Consider the following 21,478-nt stretch of genomic DNA (forward strand, 5'->3'; position numbering starts at 1 on the left):
CCTTTGCCAAGAGGCAGACAGCATGGTTAAACACTGCTATTCTAAACAACTGCTTTCTCTTTTTGTTTTTTAATTTAAACAATGTTTTATTGAGCATTATGATGAGCACTTGTTTGTGAGTTGAAAAAAGCTTATTATGCAAGGTTTAAATTATCACTTTTACACAGCACCAAACTATGTAAATCGAGACAAATGTAAGGTGGTTTCAGAGCAGTAGAGAAAACCTCAGCTGTGTCTGTAGTGATCAGCACCATATCCAATGATTAACAATAGTTGCTGCAGGTGTTTAGGAAGGTGGTGAACTGGCTTCGAAAAAAGGGGATCATGAGTAGAATTAGCAGTAACATCAAAAAAGGTGGATCAACATTTCCTCCCTCCAGAGTATTTTTATATTAATGCACATCACATTATTCTACGTAAATACACTGACCCAGATCATAGAGCAAGTCTGCATCCAAACATCCCATTCAGTAACAGAGGGGCACGAACAAGAATGCTGGAATAGGGCTCCATGAACAGGTAATAAGGGGTACATTTCTAGGTGAGTCATATATCCTTGACATTAGTACATCATATGTGACGCAGTGTGATACTTGGAGGGAGAGAAGGGCTGACCTTTAAAGTTGAAAACCAGAACAAAAGGCAACTAAACATCATAGTTGAATCTACGGGTGAATTAGAAAGAGACCCAAGAGCTTCAACGTAACCAGATTTATCTTGGATTCCCTAGTCCTTTATTCTTTATTAATAAGAAAAATAAGGACATCTCACTTTTGTTTCTCATTTTCGAGGATGGCAGACAGCCTAATGTTGCACGATTGACTTTTGTCTTCCATGTCTGTTACTTTCATGGGTAATTTCCACTGATACTGCACACAGTCTATTACAGTTATGTGATCCAGCTGTTTTTCGACTGTCCCCCAAACAACGATCTTTGGACTGAAAGATGTTATTCTCTGCTCTGATGATGTTGATATCTATGCTGCTTTCGCAAGTGGTGGTAATGGTTGAAGGCAGTTCTTTTGCAAACAGTTTCAGCATTATTTTAGCCATGCCGGCTTTTGTTGGGTTGAACAAACTTTTTTTTTGCCTTCCAGTCAGAAGAGAAATTGCCTACAAAATGGTGGCCCAGAAATGTGGTAAAAGTACAGCAGTAATGACACACTCTGTGTGGAAAGTCAGACCTCAGCTCACATGCTTAGCCAACAGCGCCAAAGTCAGCACAGTCAACAGTAAGTATGTACTGCTGCAGGTGTCATGTAACCTGTGAAGTAGACAACACAGTATTCAAAGTTCAAGACACCTGCCCATGATATTGAAGGACAATATTGGCTCAGAGACAGTATCTTGGCTACAAGAAATCAATCCAAAGTCACGCAGGCACCTATTCAGTTGGGGTGTCTAAGGATGTTCCAAGTGTCAGCCAAGCAAAAGTCTGTTCCATAGTAAGGGGTTCCACTGCCAGAATCTGTTCCATAAGTAAGGGGTTCCGTGTGGACATTGTAAATGTTACTCACCACATCCTATTTTCAATCCAGATTTATTAGCTGAATATCAAGAATATGTTTTGTAGACAGGGGGCAAAATGTTGTGAAGAAAGCCCAATTAACAATAGTTGCTGCTATGCACGATTTACCCTTTGTAGGAAAGTAGCCTCTTTCTAGCATGGTTACCTCCACTTTTGGCATGTTTGGGAGTGTGTGTCAGTGTGTTTTTATTGTGTCGCTTGGATCCTGCTAGCCAGGACCCCAGTGCTCATAGATAAAAACCTATATGTCAGTGTGCTTTGCCTGTCTCACTGAGATCCTGCTAGCCAGGACCCCAGAGCTCATAGTCTGTGGTCTAATATATATGCATGTGTAGTGCCTGACTGTCACTGAGGCTCTGCTAACCAGAACCTCAGCGCTTATGCTATCTCTGCTTTTAAATTTGTCACTGTAGGCCAGTGACTTCATTTACCAATTTCTATTGGCATACAGGACCCCACTTATAAGTCCCTAGTATATGGTACCTATATACCCAGGGCATTGGGGTTCCAGGAGATCCATATGGGCTGCAGCATTTCTTTTGCCACCCATAGGGAGCTCAGACAAACCGTTACACAGGACTGCCATTGCAGCGTGCGTGAAATAGTCCACACACTATTTAACGGCCCTTTTCACTGCACTTAAGTAAGTTATAAGTCACCTATATGTCTAACCTTCACTTACTTTAGGTTAGGTGCAAAGTTACTAAGTGTGAGGGCACCCTTGCACTAGCAAAGGTGCCCCCACATAGTTCAGGGCCATTTCCCCGGACTTTGTGAGTGCGGGGACACCACTGCACGCGTGCACTACATATATGTCAATACCTATATGTAGCTTCACAATGGTAACTCCGAATATGGCCATGTAACTTGTCTAAGATCATGGAATTGCTCCCCCCCCCATTCCAAATCTGGTATTGGGGAGCCAATTCCATGCATCCTGGGGGCTCCACCATGAACCCCCAGTACTGCCAAACCAGCTCTCTATGAGGCTCTGCACTGCAGCTACAGCTACAGCTACAGCTACAGCTGCTGCTACCTCATAGGCAGGTTTGAGGTCTTGGCAGCCCAGTCTCAGGAAGGCAGAACAAAGCATTTCCTCTGAGAGCAGGGTGTTACACCCTCTCCCTTTGGAAATAGGTGTTACAGGCTGGGGAGGGGTAGCCTCCCCCAGCTTCTGGGAATGCTTTGAAGGGCACAGATGGAGCCCTCCTTGCACAAACCAGTCTACACCAGTTCAGTGTTCCTTTGTCCCCTGCTCTGGCGGGAAAATGGACAAAGGAAAGGGGAGTGACTACTCCCCTGTCCATCACCACCCCAGGGGTGGTGCCCAGAGCTCCTCCAGTGTGTCCCAGACGTCAGCCATCTTGCTTTGCAAGGTGTGGGGGCACTCTGGAGGGCTCTGAGTGGCCAGTGCTAGCAGGTGACGTCAGAGACCCCTCCTGATAGGTCCATACCTGATAAGGTAGCCAATCCCCCTCTAAGGGCTATTTAGGGTCTCTCCTGTTGGTTCTCAAGTTTCCTTCAGGAATCCTCTGCAACGACTTCAGACTCTTCTGACCTCGGATCAACCGCAGCCTGCTCCAAGAAACAGTGTAACTGCAGTAAAGTGTCTACAAGAGACACTTTTCTTCAGCAACCTCAGCTCCAAGTCAGCAACTGCAACAGTGTCCACAGTGTGCTCTCTCTGGGGACTCCCTGTCTTCATCCTGCACCAGAAGAACTGAAGAAATCTCCCATGGAGTGACTGAGTCACTCTGCTGCTCCAAGCAGGCACCTTCCAAGAAGACGACCGGTACCCTGGGACTCCTCTCACAACAACGAGCGTGCTCTAAGGACACAGAGGGTAGACATCATCGACGTAGACTGTCCTGAGGTCCTGCTGACGCAATTTGGAGGAGGTAAGACCTTGCCTTCCCTGAGAACGACGGTACCCCTGAGTACTGTGTCTTCTTCATCTCCTGAGGCCTCTGTGCATTCTTTGCAAAATTCCTTCGTGCACAGCCTGGCCCAGGTCCCCAGCACTCCATCCTGCGACGCTCAACTCGCTGAGTTGTTCTCTGGCGGCGTGGGACCTTCGTTTGTTGTGCTGCATCAACCACGCTTTGCACCTCCTTTGAACCTTGATCCTGCGACTCCTGGGGGTGCTGGCTTGCATCCTGAGGGCTCTCTAAAGTGCTGAGAGACCCCCCTTCCTCCTCACCCACAGTTGAGGCCCTCAGGTCCCTCATGGGTCCATCCAGTGCCATTTTGATGAAAAATGCACTTTTGTTGAAGCCAAGGCATGTTGGCGCCTTACAACACGAAATCTCGTCTGCAACGATCTTCACGCCGTGGGACATCTTTTGCATCATGCAGGAACCCGCTGGCACCTTCCTAGGGTGCATTTCTGCAGTCTTCGACCAACCAGGGACTCATCTTTTGCACCCTCTTCTGGGTTGGCAGGGGCTCCTGTCCTTCCTGGAACTTCTTTCGATCCAATAATCCAGCAGTTGTTCTTTGCAGACTTGGTTGGCTGCTGCTAAATCCCAAAAACTAGATGTAGTGTGTCCTAAGGAAACTTGCAGTACTTTACTCCTGCTTTTCTGGGCTCTGGGTGGGGTAATTTACTTACCTTTACTGTATTCTTACTCTCCCAGCGATTCTGCACACACTACACTTGTCTAGGGGAGAATTTGTGATTCACATTCCACTTTCTTTGTATATGGTTTGTGTTGCCCCTAGACCCATTTCCCCCATTGCATTCTATAGCATTTCCTATTGTTTGCATTGCTCTATGACTATTTACTTGTCTAATTTTGGTGACTAGTGTATATATTGTGTATAATACTTACCTCCAGAAGGAGTATTGCCTCTAAGATATTTTTGGTACTGTGTCACCCAAATAAATACCTTTATTTTTGGTAACACTGAGTATTGCTTTTACTTGTGTATAAGTACTGTGTAACTGTAAGTGGTATTGCATGAGCTTTGCATGTCTCCTAGTTCAGCCTAAGCTGCTCTGTTATAGCTACCTCTACCAGCCTAAGCTGCTAGAAGACTACTACATTCACTAACAAGGGATAACTGGACCTGGTGTAATGTGTAATTACCCAAGGTACCCACTACAAACAAGGCCAGCCACCTACTCCTTTGAGCTATGATCTCAGTTTGAGTAATTTGTCTGAGAAAGAGGATGCGGAGGGGGAAGAGTGGCAGTAGCAGAGCATGGTGTACTACTCCAGACCAAGGAATCAGCACTCAAGAATCATACTGCTTCGACTGCGGTCTCAGGCATATTCAGAGCTATTCGGTTTGGTGGGAGCACAACATCTCCCAGCCGCAAATTACATGAGACATTGCCACGTATGCCTTTAAGCGTCTCAGAGGTTTCTACGTAGAATATAATGAGTGAGCATGCTAACCGTAGGCGCCTCTGTTCATACCATCAATCGCTCAACCAGTCCCAAAGCGCATTACTCCCTTCAACGTCCCAGGCATGGCAGATTATGCATTTGGCAGGCCATGAATGAGTGAGTCTCCCATGCAGACCTTTCCATGCCCTTGCAGAATATTCTTTCTGGCACCCAAATTCATCCTCTTCTAGTCCTCAGGAGACACCCATCTCTCATCAACTTTCTGCCATCAGTGAGGCACACACAATGACATTAGTGAGCAGGGTGAACAGGCGCTGCAAGAAGTGATGGTCATCTTCAATGTATTAAACCATCACCAAACAAATGCTTTCAGAGATATTTTGTTCACTTACCTGCAAGTCCAGTTTGTGTTTTTTACTCTCCCATTGTTTTTCCATCACCAGAAAGTATCTGGAGTAGAAGCCTTTTCATCTTAGCCTTCTGTCCCATCTAATGGAATCATTGTAGGAGTATTACCCAAAGATGGACATAGGTGCTTTCACTAGGAGAGTTTGGTTGGAGAGGGAGGAGTGTTTGCTTTAATGACATAGCACCCATTGATCTCCCACTGACTGCCATGCAGACTGGACTAGCAACATTCTGCACTCCCCAATAATCAAATATGCAAATAGGTGACCCAGCGGAGTCAGTCTTTTTTGGGAATCTGAAGCCTGAAACCGGGCATACCATCTTGCTTTTATTTCCTGGGCAATTATACTTTGGCTTTTGGGCAGATATTTCATAGGGGTACGCTTGCAAGAATAAATACTCTTGCTGATTTATTCTATACTGGAAGCCGCCATGCAAGACGATGGATTTCTATCGCTAAATGCTTTCAAAGGGTATCTCCTACAAGAGTGGAGTAATGCTATGACTAAATTGTGTCAGTCTTAAAATATTTCAGAGTAGCTATACCTTTCATGAAGAGCATTTCCCCCATCATATGGTATGTCTTATTATGTCATATGAGGTGCCACAAAGGAAAGGACAGAACAAAACATCCAACCTAACGTCACATGAAGAGACGCTCAGCTTTTCAGTGCCAGCATAAACATTCTGAATGTTTCAGGAAAAGAGTTTAACAGGCAGAGGACTGGATGTAGCAGATGCAAAAAGAAAAGTAATTATAGTTAATACCAATTGCACACTTAATCCCCAAGATGCTTTCTGGCACACAGCAGCATCCTTCTCTTGCTTGTGAAAACACTATTCTCCTGTCTAAAGGAAAGAGAACCAGACAAGCTGAGAACTCAATTGTTACTGTTAAAAGACGATTGCAGGGTACAAACCAGAAAGAGACCAATCTAAGAACAGAGGCATGAACGAGTATGAGGCTTGTAAAAGTAGTGGCAGCCCATACCAATATTACGTTTTAAGGGGAATTAAACAGAACATGAGAGTAGAGACTGTTATAAGAAACGAAACAAATTACAATTAACAGCAGTCACCTTGCAGAGAAGCTACCTTGTTGCAGAGACAGTTTAATTGGTTTCTGTGTAAAAAAAGAGCCAAAGTTCAAAGTAGTAAAGTGAATTCAACACTGCATTCCTGTATGATTCATGAGCACTTGCTCTTCTCTTTACAGTGATAGCAGAGGTCTCTGGAAAAGAAGCACAGTGACCTGCAGTACACAGCAGACAGGGCAGAACCTCACTGGATTAAAGTTGTGAACTGCAGATTCCCAATGTTCCAGATTCAACCACTAGGGAGAGTCCCAACCTTCAGCCAAGTTTGGCTACCACCTCTCAGGAGGAACAAATTAATAAAAATCGAGAAAAAACTCGAACCTGAGCTTCAGCTCGTGTCTGCATTCAAAAACCTCATTATCAAACCTATTTATCATAAAAACTGTTGTATTTAAGTCTTTCAGGGATTCCTTTACACATGGCATAAGGCAGAAAATCTAAACTAAGCAATACCCTGAGAAATGGAGCTCTATCCATATCCACCATTTGGGCTAACACACTGAGAACGTGGTGCCATTTATGGCAATGTCTGTGTTTATGCATGACTACACACACATGCTGCTGCTTGAAAATGTACCTAGGATTCCTTGTCTGATGATGGGTAACAATTCCATCCAGCTGCAAATCTATAAAGAACCCGATGCTAGGGAACAGGCTGCTTCTACAGCTTCCTACTGGAACATTAGGCAAGGGATGATGAGAGACTAGGGCAGGTCCTGAAAGGGAAAGAAAGCGGAAAACGTCCAGAGAGCTGCAATACTTTGTTCTTCAGAGAAGTTCTAAATCTTTTGACACCACTGTGTTCCGAAGATCTAGGTGTTCTAGTGAAGAGGAATACAAAAATAAAGTGTGTATCACATGTCTGTGTCTTCACTACAATCATGGTTGTCCTCTAACAAATTATTAGGAAAATCTGTAATGGGTAGAAAGGTAAGTTTAGGACAGAAAGCTCACCAAGGATGAATTGTAGGAAAATAGGCTTGCAAGCAGATACACATTCACAATACCATACAGCTGAACTTCAGCAATCATACCACTCCTTAAAACACAGAACATGTCACTGTAATCTAGTTCATGTTTTTCCTAGTCAGATACTGACTATCACAAATCCCTACGCAACTTTAATTTCCCAAATTTAATTGTTCTTTTCAACCTCGTGTAGCTTAATGAGTAACTGAGCTTTAATTTGGACATGTTCTTTTCATGTAAATTTACAATAAAGATCTATTAACTGCAAGATGCTTTTGCTTACAGTTTTGTACTCCATGAGTTCCATCTGAAGGCGGGTGATCTCACTGCGCAGTGTATTGATTTGCTGACTGGCCTTGTCCTGGTTAATCATCACCTTATTTTTTATATTTCGAGCTCGATTTGCGTACTTTAACGTGTTAAGTGTTTCCATAAAATCTCGGTCAGATGGGCTTACACAAGCTATCATTACAGTTTGGCTGTTGAACAGAAAGAAAATCTTCTATAAAAGCAAAATAATATATACAACTGTATAAGAGAAGCATCAGATATTTAATAGTAGCAAACAGTGAATGAACTTGAAATTGAATTAAAGCGTTGGGTCATAGCATGCAGCTCTCAAAACGAGTTTCCTCCGAGTATCTTCTTGTATAGTTTCACACACACACAAATTAAGAACAGCGACCCATGACTGAATTTATGCAACTTTATACTGTGTCCAACAGCCAATGTCTTCACTTGTGCATACTGCACCAAGAACTTCTCCAGTAAATAAAGTAGATTACTCAATTTAGAAAAACATACATTTTATGAATCACTGTTATTACACATTGTGCTGTAACAAGTGTTAGTGTCTCAGATTAATGTTACTGTGTTTACATTATCATACAAAAGAACAGTTGAGTGAAATAAATTGCACTCCGGGCGTGCACACACCACTTTTAAGGGAGGGTGGGGGTATTTAGACCCGCGAACTATCGTACTGCCCTTTATAAACATCTCCACAAGTTATTTTGGGTTGCTAGCAGGATCAAATTTGGCAAACTAAAATTTTCAGGCCATACCATGGCTGAGTTTGATTTTTTTAATTAACCACACTGGCATGGAAGCTGGACATTATAATCATACGTCTATAAATCAAAGATCACATTGGCCAGGTTCATTAGGTTCTTAGCTTGAGAAGTGACGAGGGTGAGGCCATGTGGGAGGGCTGTAAGGTCTCACTGGGAGAAATACTGATGCCACTAATGGCAAACCTTTAAAGACTCCAGAATACTATTCATACTATACTTGACAGAATTAGAATACAAACTTAAGCAGGCAGGACACAATGCTGTGGTGTGTGTATATAGGAAACCGCGAGCAGAGGAACAAATTACTTACCTCCAGGAACACTCTTTTAGGTGGGCTCTTTAACTAATCACAGATTCCTCACCTTAGAAAACACCAATAGCTTCATCCAGAAACGTTTTGAGCAATACTCCAGTACATTTCTGGGTGGCACTGTGGGGCTCTGTGACGTCCTGGAAGTGAAAGAGTGGAGCTGGTTGTAAGCATCACCTCTGCAATTCTGTCAATTTCTTGCTTGGGTTTTTCTGCACCCTCAGGCACGGAGCACAAACAATGGTCAGTATTAGTGTGCAGACTCCTAACTTGGGAACTTTTTAGATGGTAAAAAGAGGCTACCCCACAGAAGGGGGAGGAATCTAGGATTAGATAGAATATCCATCAGGCAGAGCATTATCGAAGGTAACTAACCTGTTCTTCTGATGGATACTTCTAACCACAGATTCCTCACCTTAGAATAGATACTAAAGCACTTCTTCCCCCATGTGCTGGGTCTGTGGAGTGTGCTCAGACCAAAACGTCTTGCAGGATCGGGCAGGTAAAATGACCTTCCCACCAAACCTCGCTATCAAGGCAGTTTGCTTTGTGAAAGTATGTACCAAGCCTCATATCTCAGACATTCTGGTGACTGCTTCTTGGTCAGCACACAGCAGATATTAATACAGACGACTACCCCTGTCAATTGGATTCTCTTCTGCAGAGCCTTTCCTTTCTTTGGGGGAGAACCCTACAAAAAGTGTATCATCCACATGGTGTTCCTTAGTACGATCTAAATAAAATTAAAAAAAATATATATACCTCTCTAAGGGTTCAGCCAATGAAGCCTCTCCTCCGCTTTCGAGGGATAAGAAGGGACAAATCAACGATGGCAGACTGATAGTCTGCCCAACGTGGAAAAAAGTTATAACTTTAGGAAAGAGGCTGTCTATGTTTTCAATATTAGCTTGTCTGAAAAGAATGTGGAGTAGGGTGGTGGTACAGACAGTGCCTGAAGTTCACTCATGAGAAAAGCTGACGAAATCGCTATGAGGAAGATAGTCTTCAAAGTCAAGAGACCCAGCCAGCAGCTATATATGAGCTCAAAGGGACCAAATGTTAAGACCAAAATAGGGTTTCACTGATGCATCACAATGGTTTGGAAGGACACAATGACAGTTAACCCTGTAAACACAAAAAGGCCACATGAGTTGACATAGTGCCCACTGCAAGACCTTTGAGGGTCAAAGATAAAATAATCAAAAGAACAGACAGCTTGCCTAATCTTACACCTATCACACCTGGCCGCAAACCTGTTCCAGCGTCCGGCATAAAAGGATTTTGTGGAAGACCATCTAGTGGTTAGGATGACATCCTTCACTTCAGGTGGCAGATCAAACGCAGTTGATTACCATTGCCTAATCTCAATGCATGGAAGTGCAGATTTCGCAGATTCAGGTGGAGGATTCTGTCCTGTTGCAGACACAGAAGTCCTTGTGAAGTGGCTCTCTGATTGGAGGACAGATTCTCATGCCCAGAATTTCAAGGCACCCCAAGGCCCAATTCGGAGATACCAGGATGGCTTATGCCTTATTCTTGATCTCTTTCAGAACTCAGGAACTCAGGGAAGGGGAATAAGGTACAGGAAGGCAAACAGGAGTCCTGTATTCCATTCCAGCTGGATTGCATCTCCTGCTGAGCTTTCTCGCCTGAACTCCAACGTGCAAAAGCTTTGACGCTGTGCGTTTTCAGCTGTGGAGAAAATATCTAGACAGGGTTCTCCCCACTGTCAGAAGATGTCTTGCGTCACCTTGGGAACTAGACACCATTTGTGATCTGTCAGACTTCACCTCCTTAAATCATCCACTTCTGCTATCAGGGATTGCACTGATGCTCCAACCAACTTCAGAGCCTTCTGTTACAGGACCCTGGAGCCTATTTCACTCTACTTGTTACAATACCACATGTTGGTGTCATTGAGAGCCTTCACCAGCCTCCACTTGAGAGATGGCAGGAAGGCCTTCAGGGCCAGGTATCTGGCCCACAACTCCAATAGCCTAATATGTAGTCTGGCTTCTGTCAAAGACCAGATTCCTCTGATCTCCACCTCCGACAGACGGACTCCCCATCCTAATAATGGCATGTCCATCACCACTGGCAGCTCTGGGTAGGGAAGGAAGAGAAACCTAGAGCTGGACCAACTGTGTTTGAGCAGCCACTATAGACAATTGTGAATAATTCAGATAGCATCCAATACATTTCTTTGGGATTGAGCACACTGCAACTCGGATTCTACTGCAAAGCCCAGATGTGTCACCTGATGTGGTCAACCAGGAAGATGCAGGATGCTAGGAGGCCAAAAAGCCTCGGAGCTGCTCTGCAAATTTCAGAACTGACGCTGAGACACTTAGGAGTATAGCAAAATATCCTGGGCTTTTTGTGGCGTAGAGAAGTATTGAACTGCACTGTATTCAATATGGTTTCCAATGCACAACAACCTCTACAAAGTAATTAGGTGCGACTTTGGGTCACTGATTGTGAACTCCAACAATGTCACAAGATTTACCTAGAGGTGAGCGTGCCCACAAATTAACCAAGCCCAGAAAACGTTTACTAAGTAAACCACACAATGAAAATGTGTCTCTTCAAAGTTATTTTTTTTAAATTTCTTTAACATGTGGAAGCTCTGACATTAATACGGCACATTATGGCACTGCACTGAGAAGTACTTATTGACAGTTCTTGTTAACTCTGTACGTGGCCGGATTATTATAGAGGAACATTATGGTCTAATAAATCAAACACAGTTTTGTACCACTGATAATTGTAACTCTCATATTTGAAAGTGCTTTCATATTAGATAAAGAAAAAGGAGTTTTGGTGATGTGAAAAAAAATTGCCTAAGATCACACGATTTAAGTGGGGACAGCCACTATTTATCCAGGTTTCCTTGTTTTATTTTGGACAAATCAGCCAGTGAATGGGTATATTTCTGCCTTTCCTTATGTGGATGCTTTGTTTTTACTTCTTTGTACATGTTTTTGTAGTTTCTATATAGTGCAAACTCAACCAAAATGTTTATGTTTGGGGGCTTTACAGAGCACGACAGCTACTCACAGTGCCCCGGTGCTATGTAGGCACGAATCATTGAGGTCACAGAATTTACAACACAGGACTAAAAAGCCAGGTATTAAGCAATTTACCCACAACAGCCCACAGCAACTGCAGTCGAAAGGCATTACAATCCTTAGAAGCAAGATAAGATTAAGAGCTACCACTCCATCTTTTCTTTCTAAATGTGGGGATCACCGCCAGAGGAGCCTTGGAAGAGCAGCGGGATCTAGATGGAAGGTAGAGGATGGTTCTTTTAGATAGGAATTGTGGGCCAGGGTGGTGAAAGACTTTGTGTAGCATAGTAATTCCTCCTTTAAACCTCACCTGATCTTTGATGGGATGCCAATGAAATTCTCTCAAGTGTGGTTGAATGTGAGCACTTTTGGGCATCTTTAAAAGTAGATGTGCTGCAGCATTTTGCACAAGCTGCAATCTTCGAAAAAAAAAAAAAAATAGGCAAATAGGTCGGTAGACCTAAATAAAGGGATTTGGCGTAATACTGTCTGAAGGTGATCAATGCCTGGATCACTGTTTTCTGCTGCAGGGTGGGGACAAGATAGAAGTCCAAAACAGATACCTACACCACCCGCTATCTGTGGGGCAAAAGTGGCTGAGCTGTCCAACTTCTCTCCCAAGTTGCGTATTACTGAGGCAGGAGCCGGTGAGAACCCTATTGGGCCAGATGATATTATCCCAACTAGGTGGGGGAGTCACGAAAAGCAATATTTCAGTCCACAAGGTATTGAAGGGGTTTACATGAGGACCAGTTTCATTACACAAGGTCACATTCATTATTTATAGGCAGAGGGATATTAAGTGATGTGCCCAGACTAGAAGGATGTAGAGTGACGCAGAGACTCAAACCTCATTCTCCAGTTCTTAAGTTGGCAGCTCTGGCCGTAAACAGCAAATTCTGGGTGCAGCGAGGAGGGCAGGCAGAAGCTACAAGGAAGCTCGGTTTGTTATGGGCCCCAGGTTCCAACAGAACCTCAAGCTGAGCCAGAGCCAGATTGGATCCTGCTCTCCATAGGAAGGGTATGCATCACTAAAGGCAAACTAAAGTAGCTTAGCAGCTTTTGCCACAGGGAAAGGGGAGGACTAGTGTCCTTGCAGGCCTGCTCATTGCCTACCAGATACACATCCCAATCCTTTGCAATGTTGTTCTCTATATGTCAGCCCCCTGGAGTAGCCTCTGAATTGTCTGTACTTATGTGGGAACCGGTTGACAAAAGCCCCAGGGAAACCTTTGTACCTCTACTGTCCTTAAAACATGCTAGGGTAGAATCTGTTTTTTCACCAAAAAGACGTGAGACATCAAAGGGGATATCGGTGAGGAAAGGCTTGCAAGTCTCCAGAAAAGCCTGTAAAACACAACCCCATGAGGTGATGGAGCACCACACTGTTGCCAACTACCCATCCCAGACAATGAGTAGTATCAAGGCCAACGCAAATCACATATTTGACTGCGATTTTCATGAATTGGTTGAGCCACAGAGGCCCTTTGGTCTTCTAGGACCGCCAGTAAGATCTTGCTAGTCATGTTCAAGAGGGCATGCATATAGCAACCCAACAAACAGACTGCACTGGCTGATCTCAAAGCCAGGCTGTCCAAAGAGAACATATGTTTACCAAATGCCTGAAAACTCTTGGATTCCCTAGACGAAGATGTCGCAGGGAATTTATCGGGGTTCACCTTGCTGGTTGAAGCCTGAACCACCATGCTCTCTGAGAAAGGGCACTGGGTAAGAAAATCATGGTCGCCAGGCACTGGTCTGTGACACCTGGCCACCTTCCTATTTACCAGTGGGCAACAAGGGCTTTTACCAATTGCCCATCAAGGTGTAAACAAGAGCCTTGTTGAAGCAAAGCAAGGGCTCGGATGTGACACATCTAGAGCGTCAGACTTGGTTTTGATTAAAGGAAGCCGCAAATGCAGGAGCTCAGCTGCCCATCAAATCACTGCTCTTCCACTGGTGGCCCACGTGGAGAGTCCAACACTGTATAAGGGGAGGGATCAAGCTCATAGGCCTCTTTAATTCCATGTAAACATTGTCATAATGAGTGGGGAGATGACCCTCCTCCCACTTTACTATCATTGTTTTCCTCTGATTGTGTCCCTTGGTCAGAATCAGATCCCAAAATATAATGAAGCCTCAGCTTGTGCACCTGCCCTGGTAGAGACATTGGTCCAGAGTCAGGTTGCGCTTTAGTAATTTCGTAAGGAGGCATTATTCACAAATGGGTTTATGTCAATTTGAAGTCAACCATTAGAATCTGAACCAAATCCTCTTCTGGCGCTGGTGCGTTGATACTGGTTTCAACAAAGAGCAGCTTAGTGCAGGTCCTGGAGTCAGAGTAGATATAAGCACTGAGTCAGTATGCAATTTGGAATGGGTCTTAAAAGGTCAGATGGCACCGGTGATCGACCTGCTGACGGGAGCCTGACTGAAGGCCTATTCAACTCTGTGGGGCAAGAAGGTGAGCCAGGAGAAGCAGAAAGGCCTAGATCTGCTTTTTCATCGCCCATGGCCTGGGAAACTCGAGTGCACCAGAATAATTTGGGAAATCGCCTCTTTGACCAGGGAGCCCAAGGAAGATCAACTTGACATTGTGATGCTTTTCTGCCTTCTTCTTGGACAAAGAATAACAGGAGGGGGGGGTTGAGGCCGAAAACAATTTGGGAGAGGATCTCTGAAACCATGTCAAAAGCATGCAGGGGTGTCGCATTTACATACGGCTCACATTCTGAGCGGCAAGGAAACACCACCACCTAGAGGCGTATTGCTGGAAAAAAATTCCCAATTCAGTCAGGAGCTCTGGGAGTATTTTAAGATGAAGAATTTACTGTTAGCAGCATCTATCAAAAAGACACTTTTTTCATTTAACAAAACTGAATGTTCTCTTCTGAAGATCAAACACACACAAGGGTAATAAATGCAACCGTGTTCTGCCATTTCAACTCAAATCAAAATGTAATCAGATGTATTAAACACAACATCATTTGTAAGGAAAGTAAGAACTGGAACCAATCCCAAGAATTCCTTCAGAGAAGTAATGATAACAGAATAATTTTCAAAGCTACAAAAGAAGATAAACAAAGATGCCTACGTTCCTGAGGGATCAAATACAATACCTCAAAAAAAAAAAAAAACAGACATCAGTTAAAGTAGGTAAAATATTAGAACATGGTGGTATCTGCAGGGAGTTCTTGTTAACATTAATTCCTGTCTATCCCTATGGAATTTGAGGTGGTTAATAACAGCACCATATCATCTGCACAAAAGTGGGTATGCAATAATTTGTGTCACCCTGTGTGTGATAGTTGTTTACATTTATTAAAGGCTGAACGGGGCGTAGCCAGCCATCACTGCCGACGAGATGTGATCCACAGCAGCTCTGCTCATCAACCCCATGGTTTGCCCTTATCTGGTGCCATCCCTGGCCTCTCTCGTATGACCAGGCAGAGATTAAGAGGTGCTGACCACGGGGAGCCAGCAAATGGCCAATAGCAGCCACTTAGCAGAAGCTGACTGTGATTTTTGACGCCCTTCTCCATGTCCCTTGGCATCATGGCGGTTGTGCAGGCCTGCGATCAGGACGGATGGCCCTTGCCCCTGGCCAACTGAGTGCAATCCCGACCCTCTGATTGCACCGATTTGTACTGGTGGAGCAGCGACAGCAAAGGGGATGAGCAGAGGTTGACATATTGAAACGCCAGAGCTCCTCACCGGCTCGGGGAAAACTGCAGACAGCCTCCCCCACGCAGACACGCCAGGTACATTGCGGTACAGCCCCCATCCACCCGACCGCATCGTGTTGCGGACCCACGGCAACCTGTTTCACTGGGGGCTCTGGAATGGATTGCTGGAATAGTGGCAAGACACCTTGCAAGGCCTACTCCGGAACACTGCCTGACCCAGACATGGCACCGACACTATGCTCTGCACTGGCCAACCCGGGGCCATTCAAATGGGGACTTACATCACCTTTGCTAATGCCCCAGCTACTTGTCTCTCCGGACACTAGATTTTACGCTCTACGCCTACTAATGGAAAAAGGCACTGACAAGGCCCCAGCGGGGAGACTCACTGAACTTCACTGCAGCACTGGACCCTGAGTAATGCCAGACTACATAATGGCACCTTGTCTAAGCTGCAGCCCAAAACGACCACGAAATAGCTCGAGTGGAAATGTGTGCTTTCTACTGAGTAGCTTTGTGTTCCAGTGGCTATAGGTAACAGGACTCAGGTGTGACAGGAGTGAGGCCCAGTCCTGAAGCAAGAAACCCCAAATCATGCCTCTTGAGTAGCCATGCAGGCTTACTTATGTGACCCTGTCAAGTTGGGGGTTCTTCTACGACTCCTGGGACAGAAGAATACTGCTACAACACAAGTGACGAAGTGAAGGGCACAGATCTCTACCCTCTGTGACATTTGAATTGTAACTGTGCGCCGCTGGGGACAGCAACCTGACATCGATAGAAGGAGATCCTGTATGGCCCAGTGCCCTCCAAACTTCAACAGTGGACATGCCGCATTCCGGACAACTCTATGCCTCAGAAAAGAAAGAAATCACAGATCAATCAAGTATCTAGCTATTTTCCTCCATCAAACACAAAGATAATAGATAAAGCTACTGCCACGGAAACAACGATGGCATTAACCAAGGAATACCTCCTTTCATCACTGCGAGACTTCAAGAGCGAACTAAGAGAAGAACTCAAAGCTGACATTGCAGCTTCTTTTGAATCCTTCAAATCGGAATTTACCTCTCGTCTAAGCTCCCTTCAGGCTGATGTTTACTCTGTAGGTACATGTACGCTAGACCTGGAAACAAAACACCAGGCACTGGAACGCCACCTAAACTCTGTATAACTCTCCGTGGAACACCTACATTCACAATTGCAAGCGATCGTTCTCAAATGCGAAGACTTGGAAAACATATCCTGACAAGACAATTTCCGTTTGAAAGGCCTGGCGGAGGGAACAGAAGGCTCCAATCTTGAGGCAGTCATTCATAGTTGGCCTATTTTCGAATCTAATGGGCAATAATCATCCAGAAGTGTGACTGAAGAGAGCGCACAGAGTGGGCCCACTGCATGTGGCCGAGGGCATACGACCCAGAGACCTATTGGCCAAAGTACATTCCTTCAAAACAAAGGAACTGATCCTTCAAGCAGAGCAGTGAAAAGATCCAGTCATCTTTCAGTGCACAAATTTTGCCCTATATCAAGATATTGCACCTGAAACTCTGGAGAGGCACCTGAAGTTTAAGCCAATAACAGAAGACCATGTAAAGACCATATTGAATATAGGTGGACATCTCCATTTGGCATAGTTTCGAGTGGCATAACAAACTTTACCATTTCACGTAACTGGAGGATGCTAAGTCACTGCTTGGCCTGTTGCTGCCGGCGCCTCCTGCGGGCTAGTGAACTCTATTCAGACTTCAGTGCTGGTACCGGCCCAGGCACATGGATTCCTCAAAGACTGGGACGACAAGACAGCAAAAGATAAGCATCTCCCACCTACTACCCACAACTGCTTCCCGAGTTAGGAGACATGACTACAATTCTGGGGTATTATCTATATCAGGATCCCATGAGGTTTCAACTCTGCCTTGATTGTTCATAAGATCCAACACGATACGACAAAGGTCCTTGGTGGTGTTGGCGGCTCTGGCGCCCTCTCCTCTCCAGTGTTGCTGGAGGAGGCCAGGTTTTGCATAGTCACACGATAATGTTACTGCACTACGCTTATGAACGCAGATGGTGGGGTGGATGGATGGTTGTCAGATCGACGTACACATCCATTGTACTTTTACAATGGAATGTAAACTCCATAAGACTCTGTTACATCTTTTATTTCACTGTTTATGTTCAACAACTGTTAATCTGTTAGCTGAATGGACTGGGGCTTTAGGAAGGTGGGCTGACTCAAGTGGGGGGTGGGGGGGCAACAGGGATCCGTGGGATATGCAAGACCTGGGGGTGGGACTGTTTGCCTTTTTATCTAGGTCAAACGAGGGGGCTCATCTAGACTTTGTTTCTATTGTAATATGCTATGGTACTTAACCCTTTTAAGGTGAAGTGAGGACCACAGACATACCCCTTCATTTACAAGTCATCCGCCACGACTAACCATAACAGCTTGGCCCTTCTCTTTCACTCCTCACTGCAATTTTGTATCACGGGTCACAAATGTGATAGAGAGGGCCGTTTCATGATGGTTAAGGGAATTATAAAAAGCCATTTATGCACCACTGCCATGCTTTATGCTCCTAATAAAGGCCAGGCAGAGCTCCTTCCTCTCCACTTTAGGGAGTTTCGCTGAGGGGCAGATAGTTTTGATGGGAGACTTTAATCTTATATGGGACCCCGCTCTGGACAGCTCTCATCAACACAGAACCCAGACAGGGACGTTTTCTAAATCTACGAGGGCATTCTTTTGTCAACTAGGCTTAATAGACGTCTGGAGGACCATTAACCCTAATGCACAGGACTATACATTTTTCTCCCGCGCTCACTGAACATACTCTAGGATGAATCACACATTAGTCAAACATTGCAACACGATATCCATTGCTGCACCCCACTGCCATATCAGATCATGCACCACAAGAAGTGATGCACTGTTGGCATAGTCTAAATTCCAGCCCGCAACACTGGTTTTTCGCTAATATCCTAGTAAGAGATGCAACATTCAGGGACAAGCTTCACAAGTCAATTAGGGAATACTTTACCTTAAATAAACCCCAAAGCAATTCTGACTCAACTAACTGGGATGCATTTAAAGCAGTCTTGTATGGGGAAATGCATTTCTTTGATGACCACCCTGATGCACCACAAAACTAAAGAGCTACAATTATTAGAAAGCAAGCTCACTCAAACTGAGGCAACACATAAAGCAACGCCCTCCCTGGTCCTGCAGAGGAAAATCACGATGCTGAGAGGCAAACTCAAAGCAATATATGCCAACAGAGCTGAACTGGCAAGTTTAAAAAGACCACTTATGACCAAGGTAATAAAGTGGGCTCACTCTTAGTGAGGCAATTAAGGATCAAACAAGAAAAAGAATATATCCCCCGATACATGATACATCAGAGGAGGTGCACACTACTGAAAAAGGGAAGGCTGATGTGTTCCGGAATTTCTAAAAACATCTTTATGCCTCTGATCCCATTAATACCGATGGCCATCTAACTTATCTAAATGATATTACGCTTCCACAAATCCCTCAAGCCACTCAGGAAACATTAGATGGCCCTATGACTTGTGAGGGATTCTAGACTGCGATAGACTCGCTCAAGCTCTGTAAGGCCCCCGGCCCAGACGGATTGAGCCCCCACTTCAACAGATCCTTAAGTTCGGATCTTATCCCCCACCTGATGGCTTACTTAATCAAATAGCGAGCACTCACGCAATCACTCCCTCAATCAGCAAAACGCTTACATCTGTAATTTCCAAGACCAGGAAGGACCCCTATCTCTGTTCTTCATATAGACCAATTGCTCTATTAAACCTCAATGCTAAACTACACACTAAAATATTTGCAAATAGACTGTAAGACGTTATACCCAACTTAATCCATCCAGACCAATCAGGCTTTACTAAAGGGAGGCAGACCCATAAAAACCTGCGTCGGACAATAGGTCTTATTGAAAAAGCTACCAAAAAGAAAATCCTGTCACTTTTGCTAACACTCAACGCCGGAAAGGCCTTTGACCGAGTTGACTGGAATTTCCTTTTCCATACATCGGCAGCTTTGGATTTGGGGACCGTAAGAAAGTATCCTCTTTCTAGCATGGTTACCCCCACTTTTATCAGTGTGTTTGACTGTGTTCACTGGGATGCTGCTAACCAGGACCCTAGTGATTATTCTCTCTCCCCTCTTACTTGGTAACTTGTAACATTTGCATCCCACATTTGGCATACTGGTGACTCCATGTAAGTCCCTAGTATATGGTACACAGGTACCCAGGGCATTAGAGTACCAGGGGATCCCCACGGGCTGCAGTATGTATTATGTCACCCATGGGGAGCCCAGTGCAAAGTATTCAACAGGCCTGCAATTGCAGCCTGCGTGAAAGGGTGCATGCACCCTTTTTCACCATAGGTCACTGCACCAGGTCACTAGAAGTCACTCCTATGGCAGGCCCTCCTACCCAAGAGGGCAGGGTGCAAATATCTGTGTGTGAGGGCACTCCTGCACTAGCAGAGGTGCCCCCACGAACTCAAGTGCCATTTTCATGGACTTTGTGAGTGTGGGATGCCATTTTACTTGTTTACTGGACATGGGTCACTTCCTCTGTCCAGCTACATAATGATAACTCCGAACCTAGGTGTGTTTGGTATCAAACATGTCAGAATCAAACCTCAATACTGTTGCCAGTATTAGAAGTATAATTCCACGCACTCTGGGGGCTCCTTAGAGGACCCCAGCGTTGCTCCTACCTGTCTTCCAAGGTTTTCCAGACAGCCAAAGCTGCTGCCACCCCTCAGACAGGTTTCTGCCCTCCTTCTGCTTGAACAGCTCAAGCCCAGGAAGGCATAACAAAGGATTTCCTTTGGGGGGGATTAACACCCTCTCCCTTTAGAAATAGGTGGTACATGGCTTGGGAGGGGTAGTCTCCCCTAGTCACTGATATGCTTCGAAGGGGAGATTTGGTGCCCTCTGTGCATAAATCAGTCTACACCGGTTCAGGGACCTCCAGTCCCTGCTTTGGTACGAAACTGGACAATGGAAAGGGGAGTGACCACTCCCCTGTCAATCACCACCCCTGGGGTGGTGCCCAGAGCTCCTCCAGAGGGTCCCTGGGTTCTGACATCTTGAATCCAAGGTTGGCAGGGACCTCTGGGTGCATATGTGTGGCCGGGGGGGGGCACGTCAGAGCCCCCTCCTTATAGGTGGTCACCAGGCTAGGTGACCAATCCCCTTTTCAGGGCTATTTAGGGTCTCTCTCTTGGGCGGGTCCACAGATTCAGCTTGCAAGATTCCAATAGGACTCCTCTGCAATCTCTGCTCAGTCTTCTAGCCACTGGAACCGCAGCTGGACCCTCCAGGAACCGATAATCTGCATCCACGAAGAAGACACTTCTTGCAACATTGTTTCCACAGCTCCTTTCAGCTTCTGCAACATTTCCCTGGCTGTGCATCCTCTGAGGGCAGCAAGTCTTCAGTCTGCACAAGAAGGAAGACAGAATCTCCCTTGGAGTGAAGGAGTCACTCCCCTGCATCCGCAGGCACCTGCTGCAATGACTATCGGCTGCGTGGATCTTCTCTCCTCCTGAGCTGCGTAGATCCTGCGTCACGGGTGGTGGTCCAGAGTAGCCCTCTTGGTCCTCTCTGCCAGTTGTCCAACTTCGGTGGAGGTAAGCCCTTGCCTTCCTACGCAGGACAGTATCCCTGTGCACCGCAGCTTTTGCAGCTGCCACGGCTTGTTTCCATCTCCTCCAAGGGAACTTCAGGCTACGTCTAGCTCCAACCCTCAGCACTCATTCCTGCGACACACAGCCCTCTGTGTGGTTCTCCTGCGGCATGGGTTCCCTTTCTGTGTGCTGCATGGGCTCCTTCTGCAACTTCTGTGTTGTTGTCTTGTGCGACTCCTGTGGGTGCTGCCTCTGCGGGCTCTACGTGTCACTGAGGGTCCCCTTTAACTCCCCCTCCTGGGTTGAGTCCTCCAGGGTC

General features: G+C 45.4%; 1 protein-coding gene across 12 annotated transcripts in view; it reads right to left on the reverse strand.

The window, feature by feature from the left end:
* The window catches only part of KIF21A (kinesin family member 21A), a 725,937-nt gene that overhangs the window by 485,304 nt on the left and 219,155 nt on the right, over positions 1–21,478 (reverse strand). For all 12 annotated transcript variants that reach the window (XM_069229749.1, XM_069229747.1, XM_069229752.1 and 9 more), the window contains exon 8: positions 7,639–7,834. In XM_069229749.1, coding sequence (XP_069085850.1) covers positions 7,639–7,834 — 196 coding nt within the window. The remainder of the gene's footprint in view (positions 1–7,638; positions 7,835–21,478) is intronic.

This window comes from Pleurodeles waltl, chromosome 4_1, assembly GCF_031143425.1.
Source record: "Pleurodeles waltl isolate 20211129_DDA chromosome 4_1, aPleWal1.hap1.20221129, whole genome shotgun sequence".
NCBI lineage: Eukaryota > Metazoa > Chordata > Amphibia > Caudata > Salamandridae > Pleurodeles > Pleurodeles waltl.